Below are 26,647 nucleotides of genomic sequence, written 5' to 3'. Positions count from 1 at the left end.
AGGTAAGTGCTGCGTCATACCGTGTATAATCCCACTAACATTCTGGAGGCTGAGTGAAGGGAAGGACAGCCTGGGTGTGTATGCATTTAGGTGAGACTCCATCTGAAACCCACAACTGTCAAGCACACTTACTTTTTCCTTGTCTAAGAGGTAGCAGCAGCAGCAGCAGCAGCAACAGTGCCCACCTTCTGGGCAGCTTCTTTCTTGGCATGATGAGCCTGCAGGACTGCCACAGCTTCATCCACCTGTGAAAGACCCCCAGGTGCTCAGTGACCCTGAGGAGAGCTAAGTGTCTCTCCAGCACCCAGACCAAGTGGAGTAGACCTTTGTCTCTGAACACTCCAATGCCATTCCCTGACGTCAGAGAGCAGCTCACCTTGGACCGGAGGGACTCAGGAGACTCCAGCATGTGCAGCAGCTCAGAGTTGTCAATCTCCAGCAGCATCCCTGTGATCTTTCCAGCCAGATTAGAGTGCATTGTTTGGATAAGTGGGAACAGTCGCTCCCCTGTGGGCAGAACAGTTGTCATCGTAACAGTGTCCAATCCCAGGAGCCTGAACTAGCACCAGACGCCCCCGCCCCCACCCCCATTCCCCACCTCTACAGCACTCGGGACGCTTACCCAGCATCTGCTTCTGTTCCTGGGGCGGTGCTGCGGCCAGCATAGAGGCCGTCAGGGGTTCCTGACCCTGGACATGGACTGCAGGCTGCGGGGCCTGTGAACCAGGACAGGAAGGGTTAGCACTAAGGAAGACATGTGAAAAGGGAGCTTTCCTGCGCATTTAAAGACCTAATCCTGTCCTTAGGGAACAAGGACAGTGAGGGCAGAACGCGGTGAAGAAAAACTAGCTGCAAGTGGCAAGCTATCAGGAGGAGCTGCCACTCTCCTCTGACCAAGCCAACCTGCCATGCTGGGTGAGCATTCACCACTGGTCTACTTGCCTGACAATTCAAGGCCGTGCAATTAAAAAGAAAAAAACCAAAAACCAAAAACCAGGCCACAGGAAACAATTGTGTTTTTTGTGTGGTCTTGGCTGGCCTGGAATTCTTGTTCCCCTTGCCTCTAACTCCCAAGGGCTGAAATTGATGTCTGCACATGTAGCCTTCTACATTTGAGGAAAAAAAGTTATTTCCAGTACAGTGGAGCCAAGAGCCAGTGTGAGAACCAAAACAGTCTTAAATGCACCTCATTACCGTCTTATCAGAGGTCTGGCTTTCTGTGTAGTCTCTAACCCAGGCCGGCCTTGCACTCAATGTGTAGTAAGTGCCAACCTTCAGCTCCTAATCCTTCCTCTTGTCTCTGCCACCCCAGGGCCAGGATTACGTGCTATGCCAGCATCCTGGCTAAACTTAAGTTTTTCCTACAGCATCGGAGCCTGGGCCAGATGTTTTAAATATATTTGTGATTACTTGAGGATTATTAGCATGCAAGAGCAATGCTGCTCAGAGCCCTGAAGGCCTTACAGGTGAAAGACAACTCCCGTATTAGCATCAAGCTCCAAGAAACCCCCACTTTAGAGAATGTGGAGAATGAAGCCACCATAGAAGAATTCACAAAGCAGCTTGTTCTTGAGCCATCTGCACAGCCGCAGCAAACTCCTGTCAAGCTTGGAAACAAACTGGCAGCACCTTGGCTCACAGTGGAAGTAAACAGTCAGGCAACTCAAGCCCCCAAGGTTCGGGGAAGTCTTTTCTTTTGGGTGTTTGTGTGCACTTGACTATGTGGGGGAGGTCAGCCCTGGTGCTTGTTCCTCAGGCGCCTCCCCACTAACCTTTTTTCTTTGACAAGATTATCTCCCTGGTCTGGAATCTGCCTGGTAGGCTAGGCTAGCGAGCCAACAAGCCTCAGGGATCCTCCAGGTTTGCCATCCCCACACTGATATTACAAAGATGGCCCTCCCTGCCTCTCTCTGTGCTCTGTGAATATGGCGTCTCCACCGGTGTATGCCAGAGGTAAAAGTCAGCTGTCTAACACCCCACCTTATTTCCTAAGACTTGGTCCCCTCATGGAGCCAAGAGCTCACTACTTTGGCCACACGGGCTAGCCACGATCTGGCTATCTCTGGCCCCACAGCACCGGGGATTACCACTGTGCCAGCTTGGGTGGTAACCTCGGGTCTTCCTAGCCCTTCCATAGGCATCTAGGCTTGAGCCAGTCCCTAGCCCTGAAGCTGAGTTTTATTTTTGTTAGAGGTCGCATTTATGTTCCTATCAGCCTGGTGAGCAACAGCCAAGGATCAGTTAGGTCACCAGATCTGAAAGGGCTGCAGAGGCTCCGGGAGCTGAGTGAGGACAGTGTGTCGTGGAGGGACCGGAAGCAGCTTCTGTGTATTCTTGAAAACTAATCAGAAGGCTTTCAAGCTGTCGCACTCAGGGACAGTGCCTGACAGTCACCACACAGAAGAGCAGGTATGTAAAACCTGTTAAGAGGAATTAAAACAAGGCATCTTTTAAAACTGAGGACAGACAGCCCCTTCAGGGCTCTGGTGGGCCTCACCTGCAGCGGCTGGATGGCAGGGTGAGGGCTGCGGACGCTGGAGGCGTATTTGTATGGAGCCACAGCCCTGGGAGCAGCAGCAGCAACCGTAGCACGAGGCGCAAGGTTTGGCACAGCCGCAGGAACGCCTTATGGAAAGAGCAAGCATAATTAAAGCACATCAGCCTGGGCAAAGGCCCGTCAAACCCCAGCGTTCCCCCTTCTGTGTGCATCCAATACCACCTCCAGACTGGCAGCTGTCAGTCAGCCCTTGCTGGGCGGCACCAGCCCCACCAAAGTCCATAGCCAAGCGGTCCGGGCACTCAGACCCTACAACAGACCAGCAAATGCACATCAGTGTCGGCAGCAGATGCCCAACTGGCCACGTCCCAAGGAAGAATTTCCAGCACATGATCACACATGTCCCTCACAGGGCCAAAGGACACCACGGAAGTCTGCGCATTTAGATAGGACATACTCTAAACACTTCCTTGTCCCCCGCCCTCTCAACAGCTCGTTGTCTGTGTAGTGATCCAGATAGAATACTTCTGGTTGACCTTTCACATGACACCGATGAGCAAAGCATGTTCAAAGTAACCAACAGGACTCAACAACGTCAAAGATCCTGAATGAGCGACATAAACCACCTAAGCACACAGCTAAGGAAACAGAACCAGGACTTAGGAAAGAACCAGAGGTCCCAGATTGACCACGCCTGATACCCTCCTCCCCAGCCAGGCTCCTACAGGCCAGTTTGCTCACCGACTCTCTGAGCGGTGGTAGGAAGGCCACGAGAGGCTGGAGCATTACCAGTTGGAGCCAGATGGCGAAGAGCCGGACGAGGCCCAGACTGCCGCAGAGCACTCGGCACTCCTTGGAAGCCTGGTGACGAGAGAAGGGTGCACGTCATGGGCCGGCCAGGGCAGAAGTGTGTGGAATGGGTAGGGTGCCCTGATGAGCAAAGCCCTGCTTCCCACTACCTACCTTGAGGTCTCCCGCCTTGCTGCCAACGTGGATTAGGCCTCATCTGCGCTAACTGGTTAGGTGTGTAATATGGAGGTCTTCCCTGTGCCTGGAGGGGGAAAGAACACCCCAACTGTTTTAAGCGCCTGTACCCACACCAGTCTTGTTTCCCTCACCTTATCACTAGGCTAACTATTTGGGCGAAGGGCACTCTACTCAAAAGCCAATCAATGGGTGTGTTTTACTCCACCTCCTCCACTACGTATGCGAATGATAGCTCTATTCTTTACTTCAATACCAGTGCCCAAAACCCCTCCCCTCAGCCGTAGGGTACCAAAGCAGTTGCCACAATACCCTGCAGACCCACCTGTGGCACTGCTGGCACAAAGTAGCCGCCAGCTGCAGGCTGGAACTGATTTAAGATGGCATTGGCGGGGAGTGCTCTCATGCCAGCCACGCGCTGCATGTACTGGTTGGTCAGGTGAGCCTTCCGTTCTTCCTTCCTCTGGGCCAGGGCGACATAGAGTGGCTTGGAGCCCACGATGCGTCCGTTCATCTCGGTGACCGCTTTGGTCGCCTCTTCCGGAGATGAGAAACAGACAAAGCCAAACCCTTTGCTCCTTCCGTCTTCTAGCATCACCTACCGAAAAAGACCAGTTGCTATGGTTTGTGGCGAGGAAGGCACAACTGAAACCACCAAACCCCGCACTTGGATAGGCCAGCACTTAGGAAGCGCAGATGCTCAAGACCAGCTGTGACTGGTTTTTAGTTTTTCCCAGGTCAAAAATGGCTGCCACCATAGTTGGTGGGAGGCAGTTACCTGAGGACAGGGACCCAGATGCTAATCAGCCTTACAGGCCCCCTGAGCCTCAATTCCCACACTCTGTAAGACAACTCCAAACACACTGCAGGTGCAGAACCTCCGTGTCATTACCCTCAGCCAGGAGGACTACAATGTTCTACCCATGGAACAGCCAGCCATACTCCTGGAAACAGCACCTGGGACTTTACAATCTAGGGTTTTGTAGGGGACACTGCAACGGGGCTAGTCAAATGGTGACACCAAGAGGAAGTTAGGGAAGCCAGTGTGTGTCAGGACAGTCAGAGCAGTTATGTTACCTCCACAACTACCCTGACTAAGCACTCTGCCAGCACCCCAAAAGGCGCATCATTTAGACCCAGCCTCCCACGGTGGCACACACCTTCATCCCAGCACCCAGGAGGCAGGGGCAGGAGGATCCTTGAGTTTTAGGTCAGCCTGGTCTATGCAGCAAGTTCTAAGGCAGCCATGGCTACATAGTGAGAGACCTGGTCTTGGACAAACAAAAACCCCACACCAGCGGGGTGGTGGTGGCGCACGCCTTTAATCCCAGCACTCAGGGAGGCAGAGGAAGGTGGATCTCTGTGAGTTTGAGGTCAGCCTGGTCTATAAAGTTAGTTCAGGATAGCCAAAGTTACACAGAGAAACCCTGTCTCAAAAAACCAAAACAAGCAAACAAAAAACTCCACACCAACACATGTAACACCTTACACTAAAGGCCAGGGCAGGGCCACCAAATCCTACTTAGCCACCAGCCTCCTTTCTTACTACCTAACGGCCTCATGGCAACTGCTGCCACCTCTACCAAGAGGCAGCTGTGTCAGCACATTCTAGACACCCATCTGTCACACTCCTGAAGTGCCAAGGACACGCTGCTGACCATGCCCACGCAACCATGGCTGCCCAGCCAAACTTTGTCAAAGGCCTGCTAACTCTTCAAAAGTACCCTCATTCTCAAGAAGTGTGGCAGAGGTGTAGAGACAGGCCCCATGACAAATGGAAATGGCCCGTCTGGATTTCCTCTGCTCTGTTCTAGCACCTTCTGTCCCCAGGCCAGCACCAAGCAGCAGGACTGGGAAAGATTTGAGTGCAGGGGAGGCTACAATGAGTGGGTCAGACTCCAAGTAAACACCTCAAAACCTGCTTCTACAGAGCGAGCCTCTCAGGGGCATCTGACACGAGGTGTAGATGCCAGAGTAATGTACTCAAGATCAGCACTCACTAACGCCAACAACCCAACAGACTGTTTCTAAACCCACATTGGCATACTCATTACCTTAGCGCTGGTGATTGACCCAAAAGGAGAAAACTCTTTCCTTAACTTCTCATCATCAATGGTGTCATCCAAGTTCTTAATGTAGAGATTCACTCCCTGGAAAAAGGATTACTGTTAATTACACCTTTATACACGGTCATGCCCCAGTGTAGGGCCCACAACACACTTAGGAACCTGTCAAGTTAAAGCTCTTGCTTGTAGCTGGAAGGCAGTGGCGCACACCTTTAATCCCAGCGCTCGGAAGACAGAGGCAGGCAAATGACGCCCAAACCAACCAACCACTCAAAACCTCAAGCTGGAAACCCCTGCGTTCAAGCGACAAGGCAGGGGAGGCTATGTGTGAGGGTCTGCATCAAAAGCACAAACCCTGGAACAGCAGCCGGAGCTGGGCCCAGCGCTTGTGTTTTAAGGAGAAAGGGTTGATAAGGACTACCGGTACTGGGCCTTACACACCCACACACTGCAGGATTCTGATACAAGCCCAAGCCGAGCAACTCTGTCCTGAAACTGCTGGGGCTGTGGATGCAGGTGCATCACCTCCCCACAGCTGCTCTGGCCAACCCCTCACTCTCCAGGGTTCTCTGGGCCGCTGCTCCAAAAGGGGCATTAATTTAAGGAAAATGAACCCACACAGCAAAGAGTAGTTAAGTGTACATTTTCAGAACAGAGGCCCGAACCATCATGCCTGCTCAGCAGTAATTAGGTTAGTAATTAGTAACACAGATGCTGAGTCTCCCCAAGTCTGTGCCCTGGGCAGGCGCTGCAAACATCCCACCTCACCTGGTACCGACTAATTCTCTCCTGCTTCAGCTGCTCAAATTTCCGCTTTAATTCAGCCTGTCGTTCTACTTTCTTCTGTGCGCGGCCTACAAATATGGCTTTCCCACTCATTTCTTTTCCATTCATTTCTTCCACAGCCTAGAATGAAGATGCAACGCAGAGACATGATCTTTTAGAGCAGAGTCCAGCACACCATGAAAAACCTTCCCCACTGGGCTGCGAACCAATGTGCTTCATTCCACCTCTGAAGGCCGCTACACTAATCCCAGACTCGTCTGGAAAGTGGGCTTAGCATCCAGATGGATCTTTCCTTATTACATCTCACCCTCAGTTCCAACATCTTCAAAGCACCCTCATTCTCAACAAGTGTGGCAGAGGTGTAGAGACAGGCCCCAGGACAAATGGAAACAGCCCGTCTGGATTTCCTCTGCTCTGTTCTAGCACCTTCTGTCCCCAGGCCAGCACCAAGCAGCAGGACTGAGAAAGATTCAAGTGCAGTGGGCACGGGGTGTGTGTGTGTGGTGTGTGTGTGTGTGTGTGTGTGTGTGTGTGCGCGCGCGCGCGTATGTTAGTTAGGGGGAGGGATCCAAGCCTGATCAATACTTGTATAAATTTAGGTATGTGCCATGAGCCTGTCTGATGATCTATCTGTATTCAACTTTCCAGGTCCCTTTGTAGGTTACGGTCGGGGAGACTGCTGTCCCCAGTCAGGAGGCTTCAGTTTCCCTAGCAAGAATGGGAAGAACCATCTGTCCCAATCTTTCCAACAGCCACGAGCTAACGCTGGGTGATCAGCTACAGACCCACTGGCTGTGGACTGGCTTTGAAGCTGATGTTGGGCTCCCCCCCAGCCCACTCTGGCGCTCTTCCACTGTGCTCCAGGTGCCATCTGAGGTTCTTCTCACACACAGCTCTCTCACCTTATTGGCGTCCTCGTGCTTTTCGTAGCTTACGAAGCCAAAGCCTTTGGATTTCCCACTTGGATCTCGCATCACCTTGACACTTAGGGTCTTACCTATCACCAACGGATGAAAGGATTAGTGTCAACATGTCTACCACAGCTCAAAAACACTTCCTGCTACTAACTGGCTGGAGCAAATCTCGGACCAGATGGGTCTGAGACAGAAAAAGGTACCATGCTTGGTCTAAAATCCAACCAAGCAGGCTGGAAAGATGACTCAGAGGTTAAGAGCACTGGCTGCTCTTCCAGAGGTCCTGAGTTCAATTCCCAGCAACCACATGGTGGCTCACAACCATCTATAATGAGATCTGGTGTCCTCTTCTGGCCTGCTGGCTCACATGCAGGCAGAATACAGCATAAATAACAAAATTTTAAAAATAAATAAATAAATACATAATAAAAAAATTTAAAAGTCCAACCAAGCACCTGGGATAACCCAGAAGGGAAAGCACTAGGAGGAAGCCTGGGGAAAAGGCTGGCTTCTGCATTCACCTCTGACCCTGTGGTCAGGGCCTTTGTTACTTAAGTAAAAACAGACCATTTTTTGAGCTGATGATCAGTACAAGAGTGGACCACTCACCAAACTGGCTGAAGAGCTCTTTCAGATTATCATCATCCACCTCCTCCCCAAAGTTTTTGATATAAACATTGGTAAACTCCTTGGCCTTGGCTCCCAGCTCGGCTTCCCGCTCCTTGCGGGACTTGAATCTGCCCACAAACCTACAAAAAAAACCATGAGTAACAGTTGATTACTCAGAAGGAACAAAACGCGATCTCCAGGGGCCCAAAGGAGTGCAGATTAAAGCTGACAGGAGAGGTTTAAAATACAGGATCCCATCCACCGTGAGAACAAGCTCAGATGCCCCGAGTCCCCAGGAGAAAGAAAAGAGGCGGGACTATCCTGCACGGAGCAGCCCCAGGGCTCCTGGTTCAGACCGGAGCCCTCCTACCACATCACACTGCCTTCGTGAAGAAACCTGACGACCATGTTTTTAAAACGTTCATTTCTGTGCATCTATGTAAATGCATAGAAAACGTCTGCAAGGACACAAACTGTTAGCAGTGGTTAGTCTAGCAGTGAGACGGCTGCGGTTGGGGTGATCCTTGTCCTGCTGTACCATTTGGTATCCTTAGCAGAAAAATACTTCCTGACGCAGACATAAACACCGCCTGTCTGTCCATACCACAAAGGACAGAGACGACTATTGCTTATAACACCCAAAATGGAACCGTTCTTTGGCCTCTCCCCCACATGGTTCTACTAAGCTCTGTCCCCATTCCACAGTAATGACAAGATGCCATGCGGTGTCTCTCTGCAAAGGGCTGGACTTCTCACTGTGTGCAAACTAAGCATTCTGTGAAATAATGTCGTGTGCAGATCACACACATAGTGAACTGTTGTTGCAGCTCAGAGGAAAGAACTAGAGCATAATTTGGTGCCAAAAACTAACAGGAGACCCATGGGCAGACCCCAGTCAAAGGAAAGCCACGGTCAGATAGCTAGTGTCCAGCTCCTGGTCAGCCCAGGGCCTCTCCACTCTGCCGCTGGCCGAGACCCCTGCTCAGAGTGGGCTCAGAGCTGAATCCTCGCCAGCCCCAGGTGCTGATGCTCACAAAACCCACAGACGAATGCCTTTAAGGGAGAGGCAGCAGGCAGGCCATGGCTCGGGCAGGGAGCCAACCGCGGCAAGTCAAAAGGGCTGCCATGGCTCGGGCAGGGAGACTCACCAGCCCTGGAGAGTGGAGAGGTAGGAGCAGGCCACACTTGGGCCGAGAGAACCAGTAGCCGCCTTGTGTGTGCCAGTTAATACGGAGGTGGGGCCACGGCTGGCTCATGCGATGGCTGTCCTCCAGAGTGGGACACTCACACTTTGCGGTCATTGAGGAGCATGCCGTTCATCTTCTCGATGGCCTTGTCGGCGGCCTCCTGGGTCTCGAAGTGGACAAAGGCATAGCCCTTAGAGCCATTCTCATCACAAACCACCTGTGAAGAGAAGGCACATCACCCAGGTGCCGCAGGCCAGGTGCACCAACTAGGACTGAACACTGAGCAGCAGCAAGCACCTGCCAAGCACCCACTACAGCCTACTTCTATCCCAAATTGTATTGGCCAGGCCAGCCTCAGGTGGATTTCTGGATACAGAGTTTCTTGGTCAACCTGACATGGAAACCCCAAGAATCCTGTGTCTGCCTCCCCAGCACTGGTATAATATATGCATGGCCATGCCCAGTCTTTACATGGATTCTAGGGGCCAAAAATCAGGCGCAGCAAGCACTTTATGAAATGAATTTCCTGTTTGGCCCAGGTGGTTTTCAAAAGGCCCTTGGCTACAAGCTATAGTGTTCAAAGTCACTGGGTGTGTTGGGACAGGCCTTCAATCCCAGAACTCAGAGGCAGAGGCAGGCAGGTCTCTCTGAGTTTGAGGCCAGCCTGGTCTACAGTGATTCCAGGACAGCCAGGGCCACACACTTTTTTTCCTTTTCTCCAAATGGGGGTGGGGGAGAGGTCCAACTAGCTATGTGAGCACCCTCGCTTTTAGCTGGGCATGGAGGTACACATCTTTAATCCCAGCACTTGGGAGGCAGGTGTACCGCTGTGAGTTCAAGGCCAGCCTGCTCAACAAAGCAAGTTCCAGGACAGCCAGGGCTACACACAGAGACACACTGTCAGGAAAAAAACAAACGGGGGTGGGGGGGGGGTTTGAAGCAAAGGGCTAGGGTTGTAGCTTGTGGTGCCCTATCACAGGCTTCACTCAGCAATGCCGAGGGGGCTGTGTGAGCAACCCTAATGAGATGCATTGGGACACACACACACACACACACACACACATTCAGACACAACCAAGAAGTGGGATTATGGGGATCAGCGTAGGAGAAAGATACGGCAAACATAATGAAGATATGCTATACTATGTACATGCACAAAAATGCCACATTAGAAGTCACTAGAATGTATTAATAAACAAACAGAACAGCCGCCCTCAGGGGTAGGTCACTTGCCTCTCACGCATCAGGTTCTGTGTTCAGTCCCCAGATCTGAAGGAAGGCATCTAGAAAGCCACCTTACCCAATGGCCTCCCTCCCTAAGCGAGGCACCGTCCCTCCTCCCTTTGATACTATCTTGTTTGCCTTTCCATTGCCCAGGCCGGCCTTGAACTCCCTAGATAGCTCCTAGCTCGGCCTTGAGAGCACACCACACCCAGCCATGGTATTTATCTTGTTTTCAAGACCCCGTAACTACTCGGCTAAAACCATTTAGTCCGCGCTCACCTTACAGGACAGGATGTTCCCAAAGGCTGAAAACGTATCATAAAGTGCCTTGTTGTCTATAGATTTGTCCAGGTTCTTGATGAAGACATTTCCCACACCAGACTTCCTCAAAGACGGGTCCCTCTGAGACCACATGATCCGGATTGGCTTCCCCTTGATTACATCGAAGTTCATGGTGTCCAAGGCTCTCTCAGCTGTCAAAGACGAACATGTTTTAATTGAGACACTAAACATCAACTAAGATGAGGCCACCATTCCAGAGAGATCAATGAACTATTAATACCTGATTAAAAAAAGAAAAGAAAAGAAAGAAAGAAAAAAAAGAAAAAGGATCAAAATGGTCTGGGAACAAGGCTGGGTGTGGTGGCGCATGTCTTTAATCCCAGCACTCGAGAGGCAAGCAGATGGCTGAGTTCAAGGCCAGCCTGGTCTCCTAAATGAGTCCAGGACAGCCAAGGCTACAGAGAAACTGTCTGGAAAAACAAAAACCAACGCAAACAAAAACAAAAAGTCCTGTGGGCACCAAGAGCCTGGCCATGGACTAAGCTTCCATGTAAGGGACTTTGCTGCCCACCAGCCACCCTGACTCAGTTACAGAGCTAACATAGCCATGTTCAGGCCATGCAGCCAGTTAGTAAATAGAAATGAAGCGGAGGCTCCAGCCCACTGTTTTATATTTTTGTTTATTCTTGAGGCAGGGTCTCTTTACATAGCTCTGACTGAGTTCAAGGACGAAAGGCAGGGGTCACAGCTGATGTGGTGCACGTAGAGGCCGGTGGATCACTGTTGAGTTCAAGGCCAGCCAAGGATACAGAGAAACCCTGTCTAGAAAAGTCCTGCCCCCTAAGGCACGCGCTAGCACACCATGCTTATTTTTATACCAAAAAAAAAAAAAAAGGGTAACTCATCAAAGTAGAAGTATAAACTGCCACACCTTTACCTGAGGGCAGACACTACAGACAGGCCCTGTTGCCTGTGGTACCTAGGCCTTTCAGGGATTTAATCGGAACTCTACGGAATCCCAGGAATTCTAGTAGGGTTGGGTTGCTCCTTGACTGCCCAACCAAGCCCCAGAGACAGTGTGAAGACCAAAAGGAAAAGTCATGGACACGTCACTGGTGGCAACAAAGATGTCCAGATCTGGTGACCGCACTGACGCAAGGACACAACCTAAACACCCTCCATGGGGAGATTCTAACCGGGTCAAAGGTGGCAAGAGGGTTCGGTGGCACAAGCCTAAAAGATCACAGTGCCAGGCTCCGTGGACCACAGGCTTAATCCCAGCACTCCAGGAGGCAGAGCCAAGGCTACACAGTTTTTGTATTTTGGTTTTTCGAGACAGGGTTTCACTGTGTAACAGCTCTGGCTGTTCTGAAACTCACTCTGTAGTCCAGGCTGGTCTTGAACTCACTGAGATCCACGGCCTCTGCCTCCGCTGGGATTAAAGGTGTGCACCACTACCCCACCCTGGGGTGTGTAAGGTTCTTAATCCCAGCACTGTGGTGTAATTCTTCCCAATGAAAACATTCCATCCTAAAGAAAGCTCTTTAATAGCTGGGGGCCACCACACCTTTAATCCCAGCACTGGGGAGGCAGAGGCAGGCGGATCTGAGTTTTAGGCCAACTTGGTCTACAGGACATAGGGAAACCCCGTCAAGGAAAAAAAAAAAAAAAAACACAACAATAGCAAAAACCAAAGTAGGTGAGCCCACTTCTCACCTTACCACCCTTGCTTCAAAGGTGGACAAGGACCAGCATATTCCCAGGCAATCACCCAATATGCCTAAATCCCTGGGTTTAATCTATAGCACTGCCAAGAAAGAAAAGGGAAAAGCTCCTTAAAACTGCTCAACACATTCAACTATCCAGTCAGCCAAGAGGATATACTCTCAGCCTTTCCCACAGCGTGTGCGTAGGTCCACATGGAGGTGGAGGAGTGTGGCCGGGCAGAGAATGAGACCAGACAGGTCAAAGTCAGGTAGGAGCTTGCCTGTAAGTGAAGACAGTTTGCAAACTCAAACTCTCCCATTATATTAGAAGTACAGGAACCCTTCCCAACACAATTCCTGATCTATTTCAGAAAGACAGCACCAGCCGAGTCAGCTTGGCCTGACAAATCGGGCTTCGCTTATTTATAGCAGGGACAAGTCTTACAGAGGTATGTGTTGGCAGACACACTGACCAATGGCTTCTGCTATCTCTAAGAGACACAACGCTTGTTCAGAAGTCAAGAGAGCAGGCTACAGCCAAGAGACTCCATTACCAACCCTCCCCCTCGCCATGTCCCTGTGGCCAACAGACCTGGGCTCCCAGCACTTTGAATGGCAGTAGAAATGTCTGGCTTCTCAACTAGACCCAATTTTCTCACCTCAGCTGTAACTTGGGCAATAAATAAACAAATAAATGTCTCTGCCTCATAGACAGTCAACAAAATGGCGACAAGAGTAGGAGCTTAAGCTGGGCGTGGTGGCACAGGCCTTTAATCCCAGCACTCAAGAGAGGCAGAGGGAGGCTGATCACTGAGTTCCAGGCCAGCCTGGTCTACAGAAGTGAGTCTAGGACAGCCAACGCTACAGAGAAATCCTGTCTCCAAAAACCAGAAAGAGTAGGGGGCTTAGCGATCCTTTGCCACACAGAATGGCTGGTGTCCTGCCCACCCCCCACTAGTTCCTGAAGTTGCTCCCACTTAAGTCTGGAGTCATGTGCTGCCCTGATTGGGTTTCTTCTGGGCTTATTTGTGGCTTGCCTGCAGCCTCCACTTCTTCTTATGGGGATGGTGGAACACGGGGTTAGGAGCCCTTCTTTCACAAGAGGTTTTGACAAGTATGAGGCACCATTCACAGGGGAGGCAAACTGTCCACTGGGTTTCAAGTTATACACGTTTCTTTCTAGACTACCTTGGGTACTGTTCTCCACAGCCCTAGGGCTTCATGCAGAGCTGAGGAAGTCTCCAAACCAGCATACCAAACGACAGGGGGTGGGGGGTAGGGGTCTGGCCTGGTAGAAGCTTCTAAAGCAATGCCCCTCAAGTCTACTGTATGAACTTATTCTCCATGCTCCCCACCCCCCTAAAGCCATCAGCCCCCTAACCAACAGTAAGGGAAGGCCAGCAGCTTTGCAACTTATGCTTCTGGAGAAGGTGCTTTTTCAATTCACTGAGGAGGGCCAGTCCTTGACAGGGTCTACTACAGACCCACTTCTGCTTGAGGGGACTAGACTAGCCAAGTCACTTTTATTGGGATCCCCATTTCCAACACCCCACCCCCACCCAGTAGTCCAAGGTCATCAGGTTAGCAAGTGGTGGAAGCCAGACTGGAGCCGGGGTCACGACCACATAACCCAGCTCTCACGCACTATAAGCTTGCTTTCCCGCTACGGCTTCTCTGGCAGCGTGCTGTCATGTTGTCCCCCAGCCCTGGCAGTTCTTGGCCTCTGCCTACAGGAATCTCCCCCAATGTGTGAGCAGCGCTTCTACTCACCGTCAGCTGGCTGCTGGAAGTTGACGTAGGCATAACCCAAAGAGCGGCGGGTGATCATATCGCGGCAGACCCGGATGGACAGCACAGGCCCCGCGGGGCTGAACTTTTCATACAGCATGGCTTCGGTGACGTCCGAGTGCAGGTCGCCCACATATAAGGAGGCCATGGGGTAGCTGCTGGCCGCAGCGTTCATCTCCCCAGCCCCCACCACCCCGAGCCCCGCCAGGACTTCTTACAGGGTTCACAGCAGGACAAAAGAGGCTCCAAAGAGCAGTGGCCCACACCGAGGCGCACAGGTGGGTGACACCAGCGACACCGGGAGAGGCTGGAGCAGGGACGCCCCGAAGCGGGACGGGGAGTGCGGGCCGACTTGCTCGGGACCGCAAAGGCTCCAAGACAAAAGGTCCTCAAAAACAATACGGCCCTTTCCTGGAGTTTGTACTCTCCAGCTGTCCTAGTTTGGAGCTTAAAGATTTAAAAAAAAAAAAATGAAGTAGGGAATTCCCTTGCAAAGGGGGCAAAAAAATTTTTTTTCAAGAGGCAGCCAGATGCTGCGCTCACGGCGGCCTCGGGGACACGCGTTTCTCGATAAATATAGGCCTCGGGCTCCCGGCGGTTTACAATTTCAACGGCCCGGGAAGGGGGAAACCAAATCTTTGCGGGTGCCGGCGAAGGGCAGCGCGGACACGTGGTGCGGCCGGCCGGGGCGCGGGGCTGCCACGCGTCTCGGAGGCGTGCGGGGGCGGGCCGGGCTGGGGACGGCTCACCACGGGACAGACAGACGCCGACGGACAGGCAGGCCGGAAGCTTGCGAAAATCACTTCCCCGCGGGCTCCCAGCAGGACTCGCTGTCTCGTTCTCTTTTTCTTCTTTTTTCTATTTTCTTTTTTTCCTTTTTTTTTTTTTTTTTTTTAGATTTTGAGGCTTTTAAAATTTTTTAAGCTTTTTTTTTTTTTTTTGCTTTAGGCTTGCTGAGCCCAAACGCAACACCGGCCGCTGCGACCCGGGGCGGAGAGGGGTGGCCGGAGCAGCCACCGCTCCATTTATACTCGCCCGCCCCGGGCGCTGCTGGTCGAAGGGCGCCTCGCGACCTGGGCGCAGTCGTACCCGCCCACTCCGCCCGGGGGCCCGAGGCGGGGCAGCCACGCGAGAGTGACCTGGAGCGGCCGCAAGGTGCTACAGCGTCCCCTAGCGTTTGGAGGACCGGCGGCTCGCACCTGTAAGAGTCTCCCTCTGCGTTATATGGCTTGAGGCATGGCCTCCCCAACACCCACGCGCAGGCATAATGCTAAAAACATCCATGAAATGCCTACTTCTCCACAAAGGGACGCTAAATTATAGTTAGTAGGTGGCTTATTAAATGGCTGAGCTGAATACACAGGACCTACGGAAGTTCTGAGGACATATAACCTTGAGGTTGGATTGTGGAGGTCATTAGAGATAATGGAGCTCTCATAGGTGGTGAGATTTTTTTTTTTTTTCCTGAAAAGATGAGCGACTCTTGGCAAAGCTTTGATAAAAACAAAACCTGACCACTCCCTCCGTGTTTTGCTCTAGTTGCACTCCTGTAATTTAGTTTGTGTACGTGTTTCCTTGTTTCTTCACTGTCTCCTCATTAGGCATACTGTACTGTGAGTGTTCAGCTCGTAGCTCTAGCCTCAGTACTCAGAGCACAGAGACGCCGCCCTTAGAAGACCACATAAAATCTGTTAGCTAGCCGGGCAGGGCGGCACACCCTGTAATCCCAGCACTCTGGGAGGCAGAGGCAGGCTGAGCTCTGTGAGTTCAAGGCCAGCCTGGTCTACAAAGTGACTCTTTTTTTGTTGTTGTTGTTTTGTTATTTTTGTTTTTCGAGACAGGGTTTCTCTGTGTAGGCTTGGCTGTCCTGGACTCGCTTTGTAGACCATACTTCTCTAAGTAATAAATAAATAAATAAATAAATAAATAATGTCACCCGCAATGCTGGGCGTGGTGGCACACACCTGTAATCCCAGCTCTTGGGAGGCAGAGGCAGGCCTGGTCTACAAAGTGAGTCCAGGACAGCTGAGGCTACAGAGACAAACCCTGCCTTAAATCAAAATCAAAACAAAAGGAACAAAAATCAGCCACAAAGGTCTGCATGTAGCCACCCCTCTACTCCTTCCTACTCTCACTCAGGAACACATTCTTCTCCCGGACATAACAGAACTGGGTTGTTTTGCTGGTTTTTTGTTTTTGTTTAGGTTTTTGAGACAAGCTCTCTCCGTTATCACTTTGTGCTGGGATTAAAGGCATGCACCGCCACGCCTGGCTCATAGCAGAACTTCTGAGTGATGGAATTGAAGGTGTGCACCACTACCACCACCTGGCTAAGAACTAGACAACCAAAAGCTAACAGCTTTAAAAAAAAAAAAAAAAAAAAAAAAAAGCCGGGAGCCGGGCGTGGTGGCGCACGCCTTTAATCCCAGCACTCGGGAGGCAGAGACAGGCGGATTGCTGTGAGTTCAAGGCCAGCCTGGTCTACAAAGTGAGTCCAGGATGGCCAAGGCTACACAGAGAAACGTGTCTCAGAAAAAAAAAAAAAAAAAAGCCGGACATGGTGGTGCACACCTTTAATCCCAGCACTAGGGAGGCAGAAACAGGCAGATCTCTGTGAGTTTGAGGCCAGCCTGGTGTACAGAGATCCAGGACAGCCAAGGCTACACAGAGAAACTCTGTCTTGAAAAACAAACAAACACACACAAACAGCTAGAAGTAGTCTATAAACCCGATCGTGTGTAGAGGTCAAGGGTAAAGGGATTCATAACTGCTGATTCCCTGCTGGAAGAGACCCAGGCTGACCCCAGGCTGGACCTAGGCTGCTAAAACAGGTATGGCATCATCTCCTCCTCGGGACACATTCTAGTGGAAATAACCAGATCATTACATCTCTCTGTCACCAAAGTTTATGGAGTTCAGTGCCACAGGTTGGGCCCTCCTGCAAAGGAAAAAGTAACCTCTACAGAGGTAACGATTGGGAAAGGCATCCTAGAGAGGTGGTAACAGCTATATTTTCATGTTTTAAAAGTCTTATTTGAAAAGCCGGGCGTGGTGGTCTACAAAGTGAGTCCAGGCTGGCCAAGTCTACACAGAGAAACCCTGTCTCGAAAAACCAAAAAACCAAAAAAAAAAAAAAGTCTCATGTAGCCCAGGCTGGTCTTAAAGTTACAGTGGGCAAAGAATAGCCCTGTGTTCCTTCTTCTTTTTATTTATTATTTATTTATTTATTTAGGTTTTTTGTTTTGTTTTTGTTTTTTGTTTGTCTGTTTTTTTTTTTTTTTTTTTTTTTTTTTTTTTTGAGACAGTAATCTTGGCTGTCCTGGACTCTCTTTGCAGACCAGGCTGGCCTTGAACTCACAGAGATCCGGCTGCCTCCGTCTACTGGCCCTGCGTTCTTGGCTCTTATGCTGGAATTCCATGGGTGTGCACTACAACACCCACCTTTATTTATGTTTATTTATTTATGTTAGAAATACATACTGCTCCACCATGGAAGGTTTCTTAACAGGCAGAAGGCTATAAGTTCGATTCAGCATTATTTAGAAAAGAAAGAAAGAATAGAAGAAAGGCTGGGGGATGGCTCCCCAGGGAAAGTGCCTGCCAGGCAAACCTAGTGATCTGAGGAGCGAACTCTCCAGAACCCACAGAGAGCTGCAAGGAGACAACTGACTCTACACAGCAGTCCTCTGACCTCCACACGTGTGCACCCCCATAGACACCAAACACGTGCCCAATAGTAATGAACAAAAATTCACAAAGAAAACAAACAACAACAGAAAATGGTATTTTAGAAGGTAGAAATGAGGTGAGGGCCTGGAGCAGTGGCTCGGCAACTAACAGCGCTTGCTGCTCTCCCAGGAGACTAGAACTCAATTCCCAGCTCTCCCAGTTCACAATCCTCTGGAACTTCAGTTCCAGGAGATCCCAAACCCTCTTCTGACCTCTGTGGGTACCACGCAAACATGTAGGTAAAACACTTAGGCATGTGAGATGAAATAAGTAGATCTGAAAAAGGAAATGGAATGGGGGTAATGAATGCTCCAAACAGCTGTCCAGAGGAAACTGAGCTATATGTGAGCCATTTAAGCCGTTCCCTGCTTCTTGGCCTCCACTTCCTCCTCTGTAAAGTAGAAATAAGGTGAGAGACTATGGGAAGCCTCCACCCAGTCCCAGACACACACAGTAAGCGTTCCGGAGACACTTGGGTAATGTTAGATTATTACAATGTAACATTTTCAAGGTTTCTGTGAGTGGATAAATAAGACTAGAATTTAAAAGGACCCTGGAGAGACAGGGGAACAGTGTGTGCCTCCTGAATGTGTGTGTGTGTGTGTGTGTGTGTGTGTGTCTGTCTGTAGGGCTATCTCCCTCTCCCCTCCCCCCACTCTGTTTGCATTCCTACCTATGTTGCAACAGAAAACTGCCAAGCAGGGTTGAGACCTCCTAGGGGTCCTGCGACACCACTCTTAAGAGTATGACATTTCTAGAAATCATTTCTCTAGTACTATTACTTGAAATTAATGACACAAATCTGTAACACAATACAGTGCTGCCCACATGCTGGGCATTCATCTCAGCCTGGGGAGTCACGGGCCAAGATCACAAGAGTGGTTGAGACTTAACTCTCCTAGCTCTTGCTCTCGCGCTGCCTACAGTGATGCTAAGAATAAGCACTGCTGACATGTATGGCGCCCGCACACACATCATTTCACTGAATCCTCTCAACAGGCACAGTGCGTGTCATGTTATCGTCGCTGTACAGCGGGGACAGACCCCCCAGCTTAAGGGGCTGAGGAACAGGGTGTTGGCCTGACCACTGGCAACAGGCGGAAAACAGGCTGCAGTCATGGAAGTAGGCTTGCCACAAGGAATAGACTTGACTGACAGCTGTCCTTTTCTGAGACTGTGTGTCCTTGCTGAGGCCACACTTCCCTCAGCCTGCCTTAGCCCACGTCGAGCATAGTAGAGATAAGAATAGGGCTTTTTCTTTACAGAATGGGCCACTTTTACTAGCTGTGCCTTCCTTGTGAACTCTGTCATCTTTCTTGCAGCGATCTCAAAATTGAGTTAGATTTGGATGTATCCAGTTCCTTCTTCCTGTTGCCTTGCTTAGGTCTCACGTCTATGTCATTACCATGATCTGAAGCTTCCCCCTATCCACTTCTTTTTTAGTTTTGTTTTTGGTTTTGGGGTTTTTTGTTTGTTTGGTTGGTTTGGTTTTGGTTTTTGGTTTTTTTTGAGACAGTTTCTCTGTGTAACAGCCCTGGCTGTCCTGGACTCACTTTGTAGATCAGGCTTGGCCTCGAACTCAGAGGTCCCCCTGCCTCTGTCTCCCCGAGTGCTGGGATTAAAGGCTCCCCACTCACTTCTAATCATCTCTTTGTATCCTTCTAAACCATTTCTTCAAACAAATCTCTCACATGTCTAATCCCAGGTGATTGCTGGCTTCTAGGAGGATCCAAACCAACACACTTGCCATATGCTATGCTGCTGTCTTAGCCATTTTGCCTCAAGAGGACAGCCTTGAAGTTGGTAATACATTTATATCCTCAAATGCATTTCAAGTTGAGCCAGGTGTGGTGGCGCACACCTTTAATCCCAGCACTCAGGAGGCAGAGGCAGGCGGATCGCTGTGAGTTCAAGGCCAGCCTGGTCTACAAAGCGAGTCCAGGACAGCCAGGGCTACACAGAGAAACCCTGTCTGGAAAAACAAAAACAAAAATAAACAAACAAAAAAAAAGAGAACACTTCTTCAAAAACCTGGTCCTGAATCCTCGGGAACAGGATCTCTCAGTCATGAAAGCCTAATGTCTGGAAGTAGGGACATATCTTTTAGGAGAGAAGAGGTATGACTCTGGAGCAACAGTTCTCAACCTGTGGGTCAAGAGCCCTTTGGTGGTTGAATGACCCCTTCACCTAAGACCATCAGAAAACACAGATATTTTTACATTACAATTCAGCATAACAGGTTTGCAAAATTATAGTTTTAAAGTAGCAATGAAAATGATTTTATGGTTGGAGGTCACCACAACATGAGGGATTGTCTGAAGGAGCGGCAGCATTAGGAAAGTTGAGAACCACAGCTCTAGAGTAAGGGCTACAGACTGGAGGCTTAGCTTCCCGACCTATAATCAATCTGGCCCAAATCCTGAAAAAAAGTCCAGAGAAAAGAATGCCTCAGTAGGCTCTGATAGTATTAAGGAGGTGTGCCTTTGCATATTTGATTTTGTTTACTTGTTTGTTTGCTTGGGTTTGTTTTTTTTTCCAAGACAGAGTTTCTTTGTGTAGCCCTGGCTGTCCTGAACTCTCTTTGTAGACCAGGCTGGCCTCGAACTCACAGAGATCTGCCTGCCTCTCCCTCCTCAGGAGTGCAGGATTAAAGGCATGCGCCACCACTGCCCAATATATTTGGTTTTGAACTGCTGAACTGTCAGTGAGATAAGTGCTCACAGATTCTTGTATTGTCATTGCTAACAAGGAATCTCCTGTCTCAAGGTTGTAAAAAATTTATGGGGCTGGAGAGATGGCTCAGTGGTTAAGAGCACTCACTGCTCTTCCAGAGGTCATGAGTTCAATTCCCGGCACCCACATGGTGGCTCACAGCCATCCATAATGTGATTTGATGCCCTCTTCTGGTGTACATGCAGATAGACTGTATATATTAAACAAACAAGAAAAACATTTGTGCCGGGCGTGGTGGTGCACACCTTTAATCCCAAGACTCGGGAGGCAGGAAAAGATGGATCTCTATGACTTTGAGACCAGCCTGGTCTAGAGAGCAGGACAGCCAGAACTATACAAAGAAATCCTGCCTCAGAAAAAAAGCACAAACACAAACAAACAAAGAAAAATTAAAAACATTCTAGCCTGTTGTAGTGGTGCATACATTTAATCCCATCAGGCAGATCTCTCTGAGTTCGAGGTCAGCCTAGTCTATACAGTGGGTTCTAGGACAGCCACATTTATGGAGTGCTATCCTGTCTTTAAAAAAAAAAAAAAGGCCGGGCATGATGGTGCACACCTGTAACCCCAGCACTTGGGAGGCAGAGGCAGCTGGATCTCTGTGAGTTCGAGGCCAGCCTGGTCTACAAAGGGAGTCCAGGACAGCCAAGGCTACATCGAGAGACCCTGTCTCGGGGAGGGGGCACGGTGGGTGGGGGGGAGGCTGGTGGTGGTGCATGCCTTTAACTCCAGCACTTAGGAGGCAGAGGCAGAGGAGGGGCATCTTTGTGAGTTCAAGGTCAGCCTGTCTCAGAAAAACAAAGGAAAAATCCCTTAGAGATGTACCCAGATGTTTGGGTTTTAATGAATACAGATGTAGTCAAGGAGACCAGGCTAGCCTTGGACTCACAGAGATATGCCTCCATATCCACAGAGATATGGAATTAAAGGTGTGGGATTATCACACCCAGATATTCTTCCTTCTTTACCTCCTAACAACAGTAAAATTCTATAGCCAGGTATGGTGGCTCATGTTTTTAATCTAAGCACTCAGAGGCCAGCCTGTCCCACGTAGAGAGTTCTAGGACAGCCAGAGCTACATAGAGAGACTTTGTCTCAAAATAACAGCAACAACAAAAGCAAACTTTTGTGTCAAAGGGAAAGATCATTATAGCCTATTTTTAAGGTAAGAGTTACAGGGCTGGAGACATGGCTGAGAGGTTAAGAGCACTGGCTGCTCTTCAAAAGGTCCTGAGTTCAATTCCCAGTAACCACATGGTGGCTCACAACCATCTATAATGAGATCTTCTGGTCTGCAGTTGTACATGCACGCAGAACGCTGTACACATAATAAATAAATGAATCTTTAAATAAATAAAAGAGTTACAGGGACCTGAGATACAGGCACTGGAGAGATGGCTCAGCAGCTAAGGAGCACTGGCTGCTTTCCCAAAGAGCCCAAGTTAAATTCCCAGCACCCATTTGGTGGCTCACAACTGTCTGCAACTCCAGTTCCAGAGGATCTGATGCCGTCTTCTGGCCTCTGTGGGTACCAGGCATGCATATGGTGTGCATACACTCAGAGAAACACCCATACACAAAATAATAAACAAATTTTATTTATTTCAAAAAAGAAGCTGGGCTATCAAAAAAGATAAAATCTATAGAGAAATGAAATCTCATGGGCTATTTTTAAAAATGCTATTTGTGCTGGGCAGTGATGGTATATACTTTTTTGGTTTGTTTGTTTGTTTTTTGTTTTTAAGACAGGGTCTCTCTCTGTGTTAGCCTTGGCTATCCCAGACTCGCTTTGTAGACCAGGCTGGCCTTGAACTCACAATGATCTGCCTGCCACTGCCTCCTGAGTGCTGGGATTAAAGGTGTGAGCCACCACCGCCTGGCTGGCTGTTGACTCTTAAATCTTAGGCAAAGAAAAAAAAAGTTTATTTTCAACTTGGGGATATGTACCTTTTCATGAGTGGTCCATTTTACATTTGTTTAGATTGTTGGAGCTCACTCCAGGAGCTTAGATCAAAACAATGACCTCAACCCGGGCGTGGTGGCACACACCTTTAATCCCAGCACTTGGGAGGCAGAGGCAGGCGGATCTCCGTGAGTTCGAGGCTAGCCTGGACTACAGAGCAAGTTCTAGGACAGCCAGAGCTGTTACGCAGAGAAACCCCGTCTCGAGAAACAAACAAACTAACCCAAAATAATGACCTCTCCTGTAGGAGCGTGTGTGCTCATGAGCGCATGCGTGGTCAGCGGTCAACCTTTCCTATCATTCTGTAGGTACTGTCCACCTTCCTTTATTGGCCTGGGGCTTTATGACTAGGCTGGGCTAGGCTGGCCAGGAATTCCCCCTGCCTTACCTCCCTAGGTCAGGGGTCACAAGCACAGGCCACCACGGCCAGGCATCTGTTCTTGGAAACAAACTGGGGTCTTCATGTTTGCAAAACCAGCATTTTGCCAACAAGACATCTCCCCAGACTGTGGTACCCTTCTTTCTTTCTTTCTTTTTTTTTTTTTTTTTTTTTTTTTTTTTTTTTTTTTTGGTTTTTTGAGACAGGGTTTCTCTGTGTAGCCTTGGCTATCCTGGACTCGCTTTGTAGACCAGGCTGGCCTCGAACTCACAACGATCCGCCTGCCTCTGCCTCCCGAGTGCTGGGATTGAAGGCGCGCGCCACCAAGGCCGGCTTTCGTACCTTTTTCTAACGCCCTTTAGGATCGCGATTCCCACCCCTCTCCCCGCTTTGAGGGCTTCTCATGACAGTCCTGCTGAAGGGAGAGACACCACTTTGCTTTTCTCCTTCGCACTTGGCACCACTGTCAGTTCTCACACATCCATCATCTTAGACGACGGACCGCACCAAGCCACCATCACTGTCCTTTATAGCTCTGAGCTAGGGTGCGCACTCGGCGCGGGCAGGACAACCACAATTCTGTGTGCCTGGTATCCCGTTGCTAGCACAATAGCGTGGGATGTTTGCGGCGGAAATTTTGTCTGGTTGAAACAGCAGCCACACAGGCTTGGGGGAACCACCAATGGAGAGAAGAGAGACGTGGCCCCACCCGAGGGTCAGTGATGGAGATCAGGGACTACCCAGAGCCATGGCTACGGTCACAGTGGTACCAGCTGGATTCCGTGCAGCATGAATCCATCACAGGACACAGCAACTCGGCCTTTGTTGCCATAGGAGATCGTCAATGGAAGGAAAGAGGAGCAAGGCTACGGAGAGAGTGAAGAGATGATGAAGAAGTACAAAAAAAGAGATGGGACCTGGGACTTGGATGGAGGGACTGGGCTAGCCAGTGTGATGTTCTCCATCCCACTCTGAACCCAGTCAGGACTAGTGTTGGAAAAAAAACAATGGAGGCTGAAACATTAGCCCCACCGCCCACCCCCTGGGCTTCTAACCGCCTGGGGTAGGATGGGTATGGAGCTCTCATCACAGTTTCCGTTCACGGGCTGGTCCTGCCCAATCCATCCAGTGGAGCCTTGGTTCTCAACCCTCCTAATGCCGCAAACCTTCAATGCAGTTCCTCGTGGTGACCCCCAGCAATAAAACGACTCTATTGCCACTTCATAACTGTAAGTTTGCTACTGTTATAAATCATAATGTAAATCTCTGTTTTCCAATTGTCCTCAGTAACCCCTGTGAGAAGGGCATTTGACACCCTTCTCTCCTCCCCCTGCCCCCCACCCGCAAAAAAGGGGTCCATGGCCCATAGGTTGAGAGAATGTCTGCTTTACAGGGTTCTGTTTATCCTTGGGTTCTGGGCCCTCCTCCCGGCTATGAAACATCAAGGTTCTTTAAAGCCCGGTCTCTGGGTCAGCAGACCAGGGAATGGTCAAAAATGAAGTCAGCAGGCTTCACCTTAAACCACTGAGTTGGAAGCTGAGGGTGGGGCACACGGAGCTCCACAGTCTGTATTTTCCTAGAGCCTTCAGGTAATCCCATTGCAGGCTCCAGTTCCCCCACAGGGCCTGTACTCGCTTCCTGCTGTCTGACTTCTCTGATCTCTTCTCACCTGGCCTGGATGAGCAACTATGCAGACAGCTCCACCCTCGACCTTAGACCCACCTGAAGGAGAGCAACCCACCCAGAGTGAATCACAGGCCATCTTGATTTTGTGAAGCCACAGACTGAGCCAGGGCCCCTCCCATGCCTCTTTCCGGGTCCCTAGTTAGGGGCTGGTGTGTCCAACACTGTAAGTGTTTCCTCGGGGCCCTCAAAAATGACATCCAGGCTCCTTGCCTGAAGCCCTGAGCAGGAACCAGGCACAAAGCTGCGTGTGTGTGTGTGTGTGTGTGTGTGTGTGTGTGTGTGTGTGTGTGTGTGTGTGTCCCCAGCACTTGGGAAATACAGGTAAGAGGGAGGCCAGCTTGAGCAATGCAAACCCCTGCTTCGCCTTGCCAAACTACACTGGTCCTTCCATCTTGATGTGGGGGGCGTGTGGGGGAGGTCTAGCCTCCTTAGGATTTGTCCTCCCAATCTCCTGTTTGTTTTTATTTTGTTTTTTCTTTCTTTCTTTTTCTTTTTTTGGTTTTTCAAGACAGGGCTTCTCTGTGTAGCCTTGACTGTCCTGGACTCACTTTTGTAGACCAGGCTGGCCTTGAACTCACAGCGATCTGCCTGTCTCTGCCTCCCAGAGTGCTGGTATCACAGGCATGCACCACCACACCCTGCACCATCCTACAGTGTTAAACCATCACATCTCCTCTTCAGGCCACGTCCCCGCAGGCCTCCTGTGTTCTCTGCTCATTACCTTTCCACACATACAGAAATCTATCACGTGCTCGTCATCGGCTTTGCAAGCTGTTAGGGGCCTGGTAGATCCCACTCCTTTTTCTATCCTCAGTTCCCAACATCCACCAGTTGCCAACACCCAATTGCCTAAACCAGGAGAACCTGGTTTCCAATTGTTTCTCTTTTCTTTGCAGCCGACCCACCAGTTGAGAGCTCCTGACCCTACCTGGTGGTTCCCATAGGAAATCTAGTCTAGGGTTCACCTAGCTTAGTTCCTTCGTGGCTTCTGTGTCCATAATAAACTTATATTGCTCTGCTATTGTTTTCTGCTTATTGATAATAGGGTCTTTTGTAGCCCAAGCTAGCCTGACCTTGAACTTTCCCTCCTTCTTAATTTGGAATTATAAGCATGCCCAAACATATCTGGCTAGTTGTTTTTTTTTTTTTTTTCTCTTTTAAAAAAGAATCTGTCAGGTTGGCGGTGGTGCATGCCTTTAATCCCAGCACCCAGGAGTCAGAGGCAGACAGATCTCTGTGAGTTTGAGTCTAGCATAGCTAGGACTACACAGAGAAACTCTGTCTCCAACTACCGCCAGCTCCCCTCCCCCCAAAAAAAAGAAAGAAAGAATCTGTGGGTGCTGTTCTGTGCATCTCTACACACACACACACACACACACACACACACACACACACACACACCACACACACACACACACACACACACACACACAGAGACACACACACACACACACACACACAAACACACACACACACACACGTAATAAGTAGTATATTTTAAAGAAAAGTTTCCTGTAGCCCAGCCTTACCTTTGACTTGTTCTGTAGGTGAGGCTAGCCATCAACTTCCAGTCTTCCCTCCTGTCTTGCGCGTGCTAAGACTCCAGGTGTTCACCACCACACTGTTCCAGAACACATTTTAAAGCTTGGGACAGCAGCCTCTGTGGTCCCCTCTCTCCTTTCCCACAGCCCCTCCCACCACCTTCCAGTTCAGCTCTGCCATTTTGAAATTTTCAGTCTGCCTTTTTCTAGAAAGCTTTCCTCTTGTCTTCCTGTGTGGACCCCAGAGCTGCCTGCTGCCTCCTTCCGCAGGAAGACGCATGGGTGGGTCAGGGTTTCTTTTTTCTTTTTCTTTTTCTTTTTCTTTTTTTTAACGTTTTATTAATTTTGCTTTTGGGACAGGGTCTCACTATGTAGACCAGGCTGGTCTTGGATTTACAGAGATCGGCTTGCCTCTGCCTCCTGAGCTGGGATTAAAGGCCTATGGCCCTTTGGCTAGCCTTATTGATTTCTGAGATAAGGTTTAGCTTTGCAGCTGTGTAAGCTGGTCTCAAACTAGAGTTCTTCCTGCCTTTGCTTTCCCCAGTGCTGAGATTACAAGTATCATTCATGGCC

At 49.8% G+C, this 26,647-nt stretch overlaps 2 protein-coding genes and 2 non-coding genes across 4 annotated transcripts; all 4 read right to left on the bottom strand.

Annotated features, from left to right (window-relative positions):
• Window positions 1-143: 143 nt before the first annotated feature.
• Window positions 144-14,503, bottom strand: Pabpc4 (poly(A) binding protein cytoplasmic 4). The gene is made up of 15 exons (XM_051172046.1): window positions 14,026-14,503; window positions 10,547-10,740; window positions 9,145-9,260; window positions 7,857-7,996; window positions 7,236-7,330; window positions 6,316-6,453; window positions 5,536-5,631; window positions 3,807-4,079; window positions 3,461-3,548; window positions 3,239-3,358; window positions 2,720-2,806; window positions 2,498-2,625; window positions 623-716; window positions 377-507; window positions 144-245 (listed from the first exon to the last, which is right to left on the bottom strand). The coding sequence occupies exons 1-15, from the start codon at window positions 14,216-14,218 to the stop codon at window positions 144-146; spliced, it is 1,995 nt and encodes a 664-aa protein (XP_051028003.1). The 5' UTR covers window positions 14,219-14,503.
• Window positions 5,219-5,350, bottom strand: LOC127212090 (small nucleolar RNA SNORA55). The gene has a single exon (XR_007833475.1). It is a non-coding gene; the product is annotated as a small nucleolar RNA SNORA55 (small nucleolar RNA).
• LOC127212089 (small nucleolar RNA SNORA55) lies at window positions 6,680-6,811 on the bottom strand. The gene has a single exon (XR_007833474.1). It is a non-coding gene; the product is annotated as a small nucleolar RNA SNORA55 (small nucleolar RNA).
• LOC127211958 (uncharacterized) lies at window positions 14,267-15,309 on the bottom strand. Its single transcript, XM_051172045.1, has 4 exons — window positions 15,300-15,309; window positions 15,009-15,182; window positions 14,587-14,777; window positions 14,267-14,398 (listed from the first exon to the last, which is right to left on the bottom strand). The coding sequence occupies exons 1-4, from the start codon at window positions 15,307-15,309 to the stop codon at window positions 14,267-14,269; spliced, it is 507 nt and encodes a 168-aa protein (XP_051028002.1).
• Window positions 15,310-26,647: the final 11,338 nt, after the last annotated feature.

This window comes from Acomys russatus, chromosome 29 (genome assembly GCF_903995435.1).
Source record: "Acomys russatus chromosome 29, mAcoRus1.1, whole genome shotgun sequence".
Taxonomy (NCBI): domain Eukaryota; kingdom Metazoa; phylum Chordata; class Mammalia; order Rodentia; family Muridae; genus Acomys; species Acomys russatus.
Note: the sequence above shows the minus strand (reverse complement) of the source record. Positions and strands in the feature narration are given on the sequence as shown.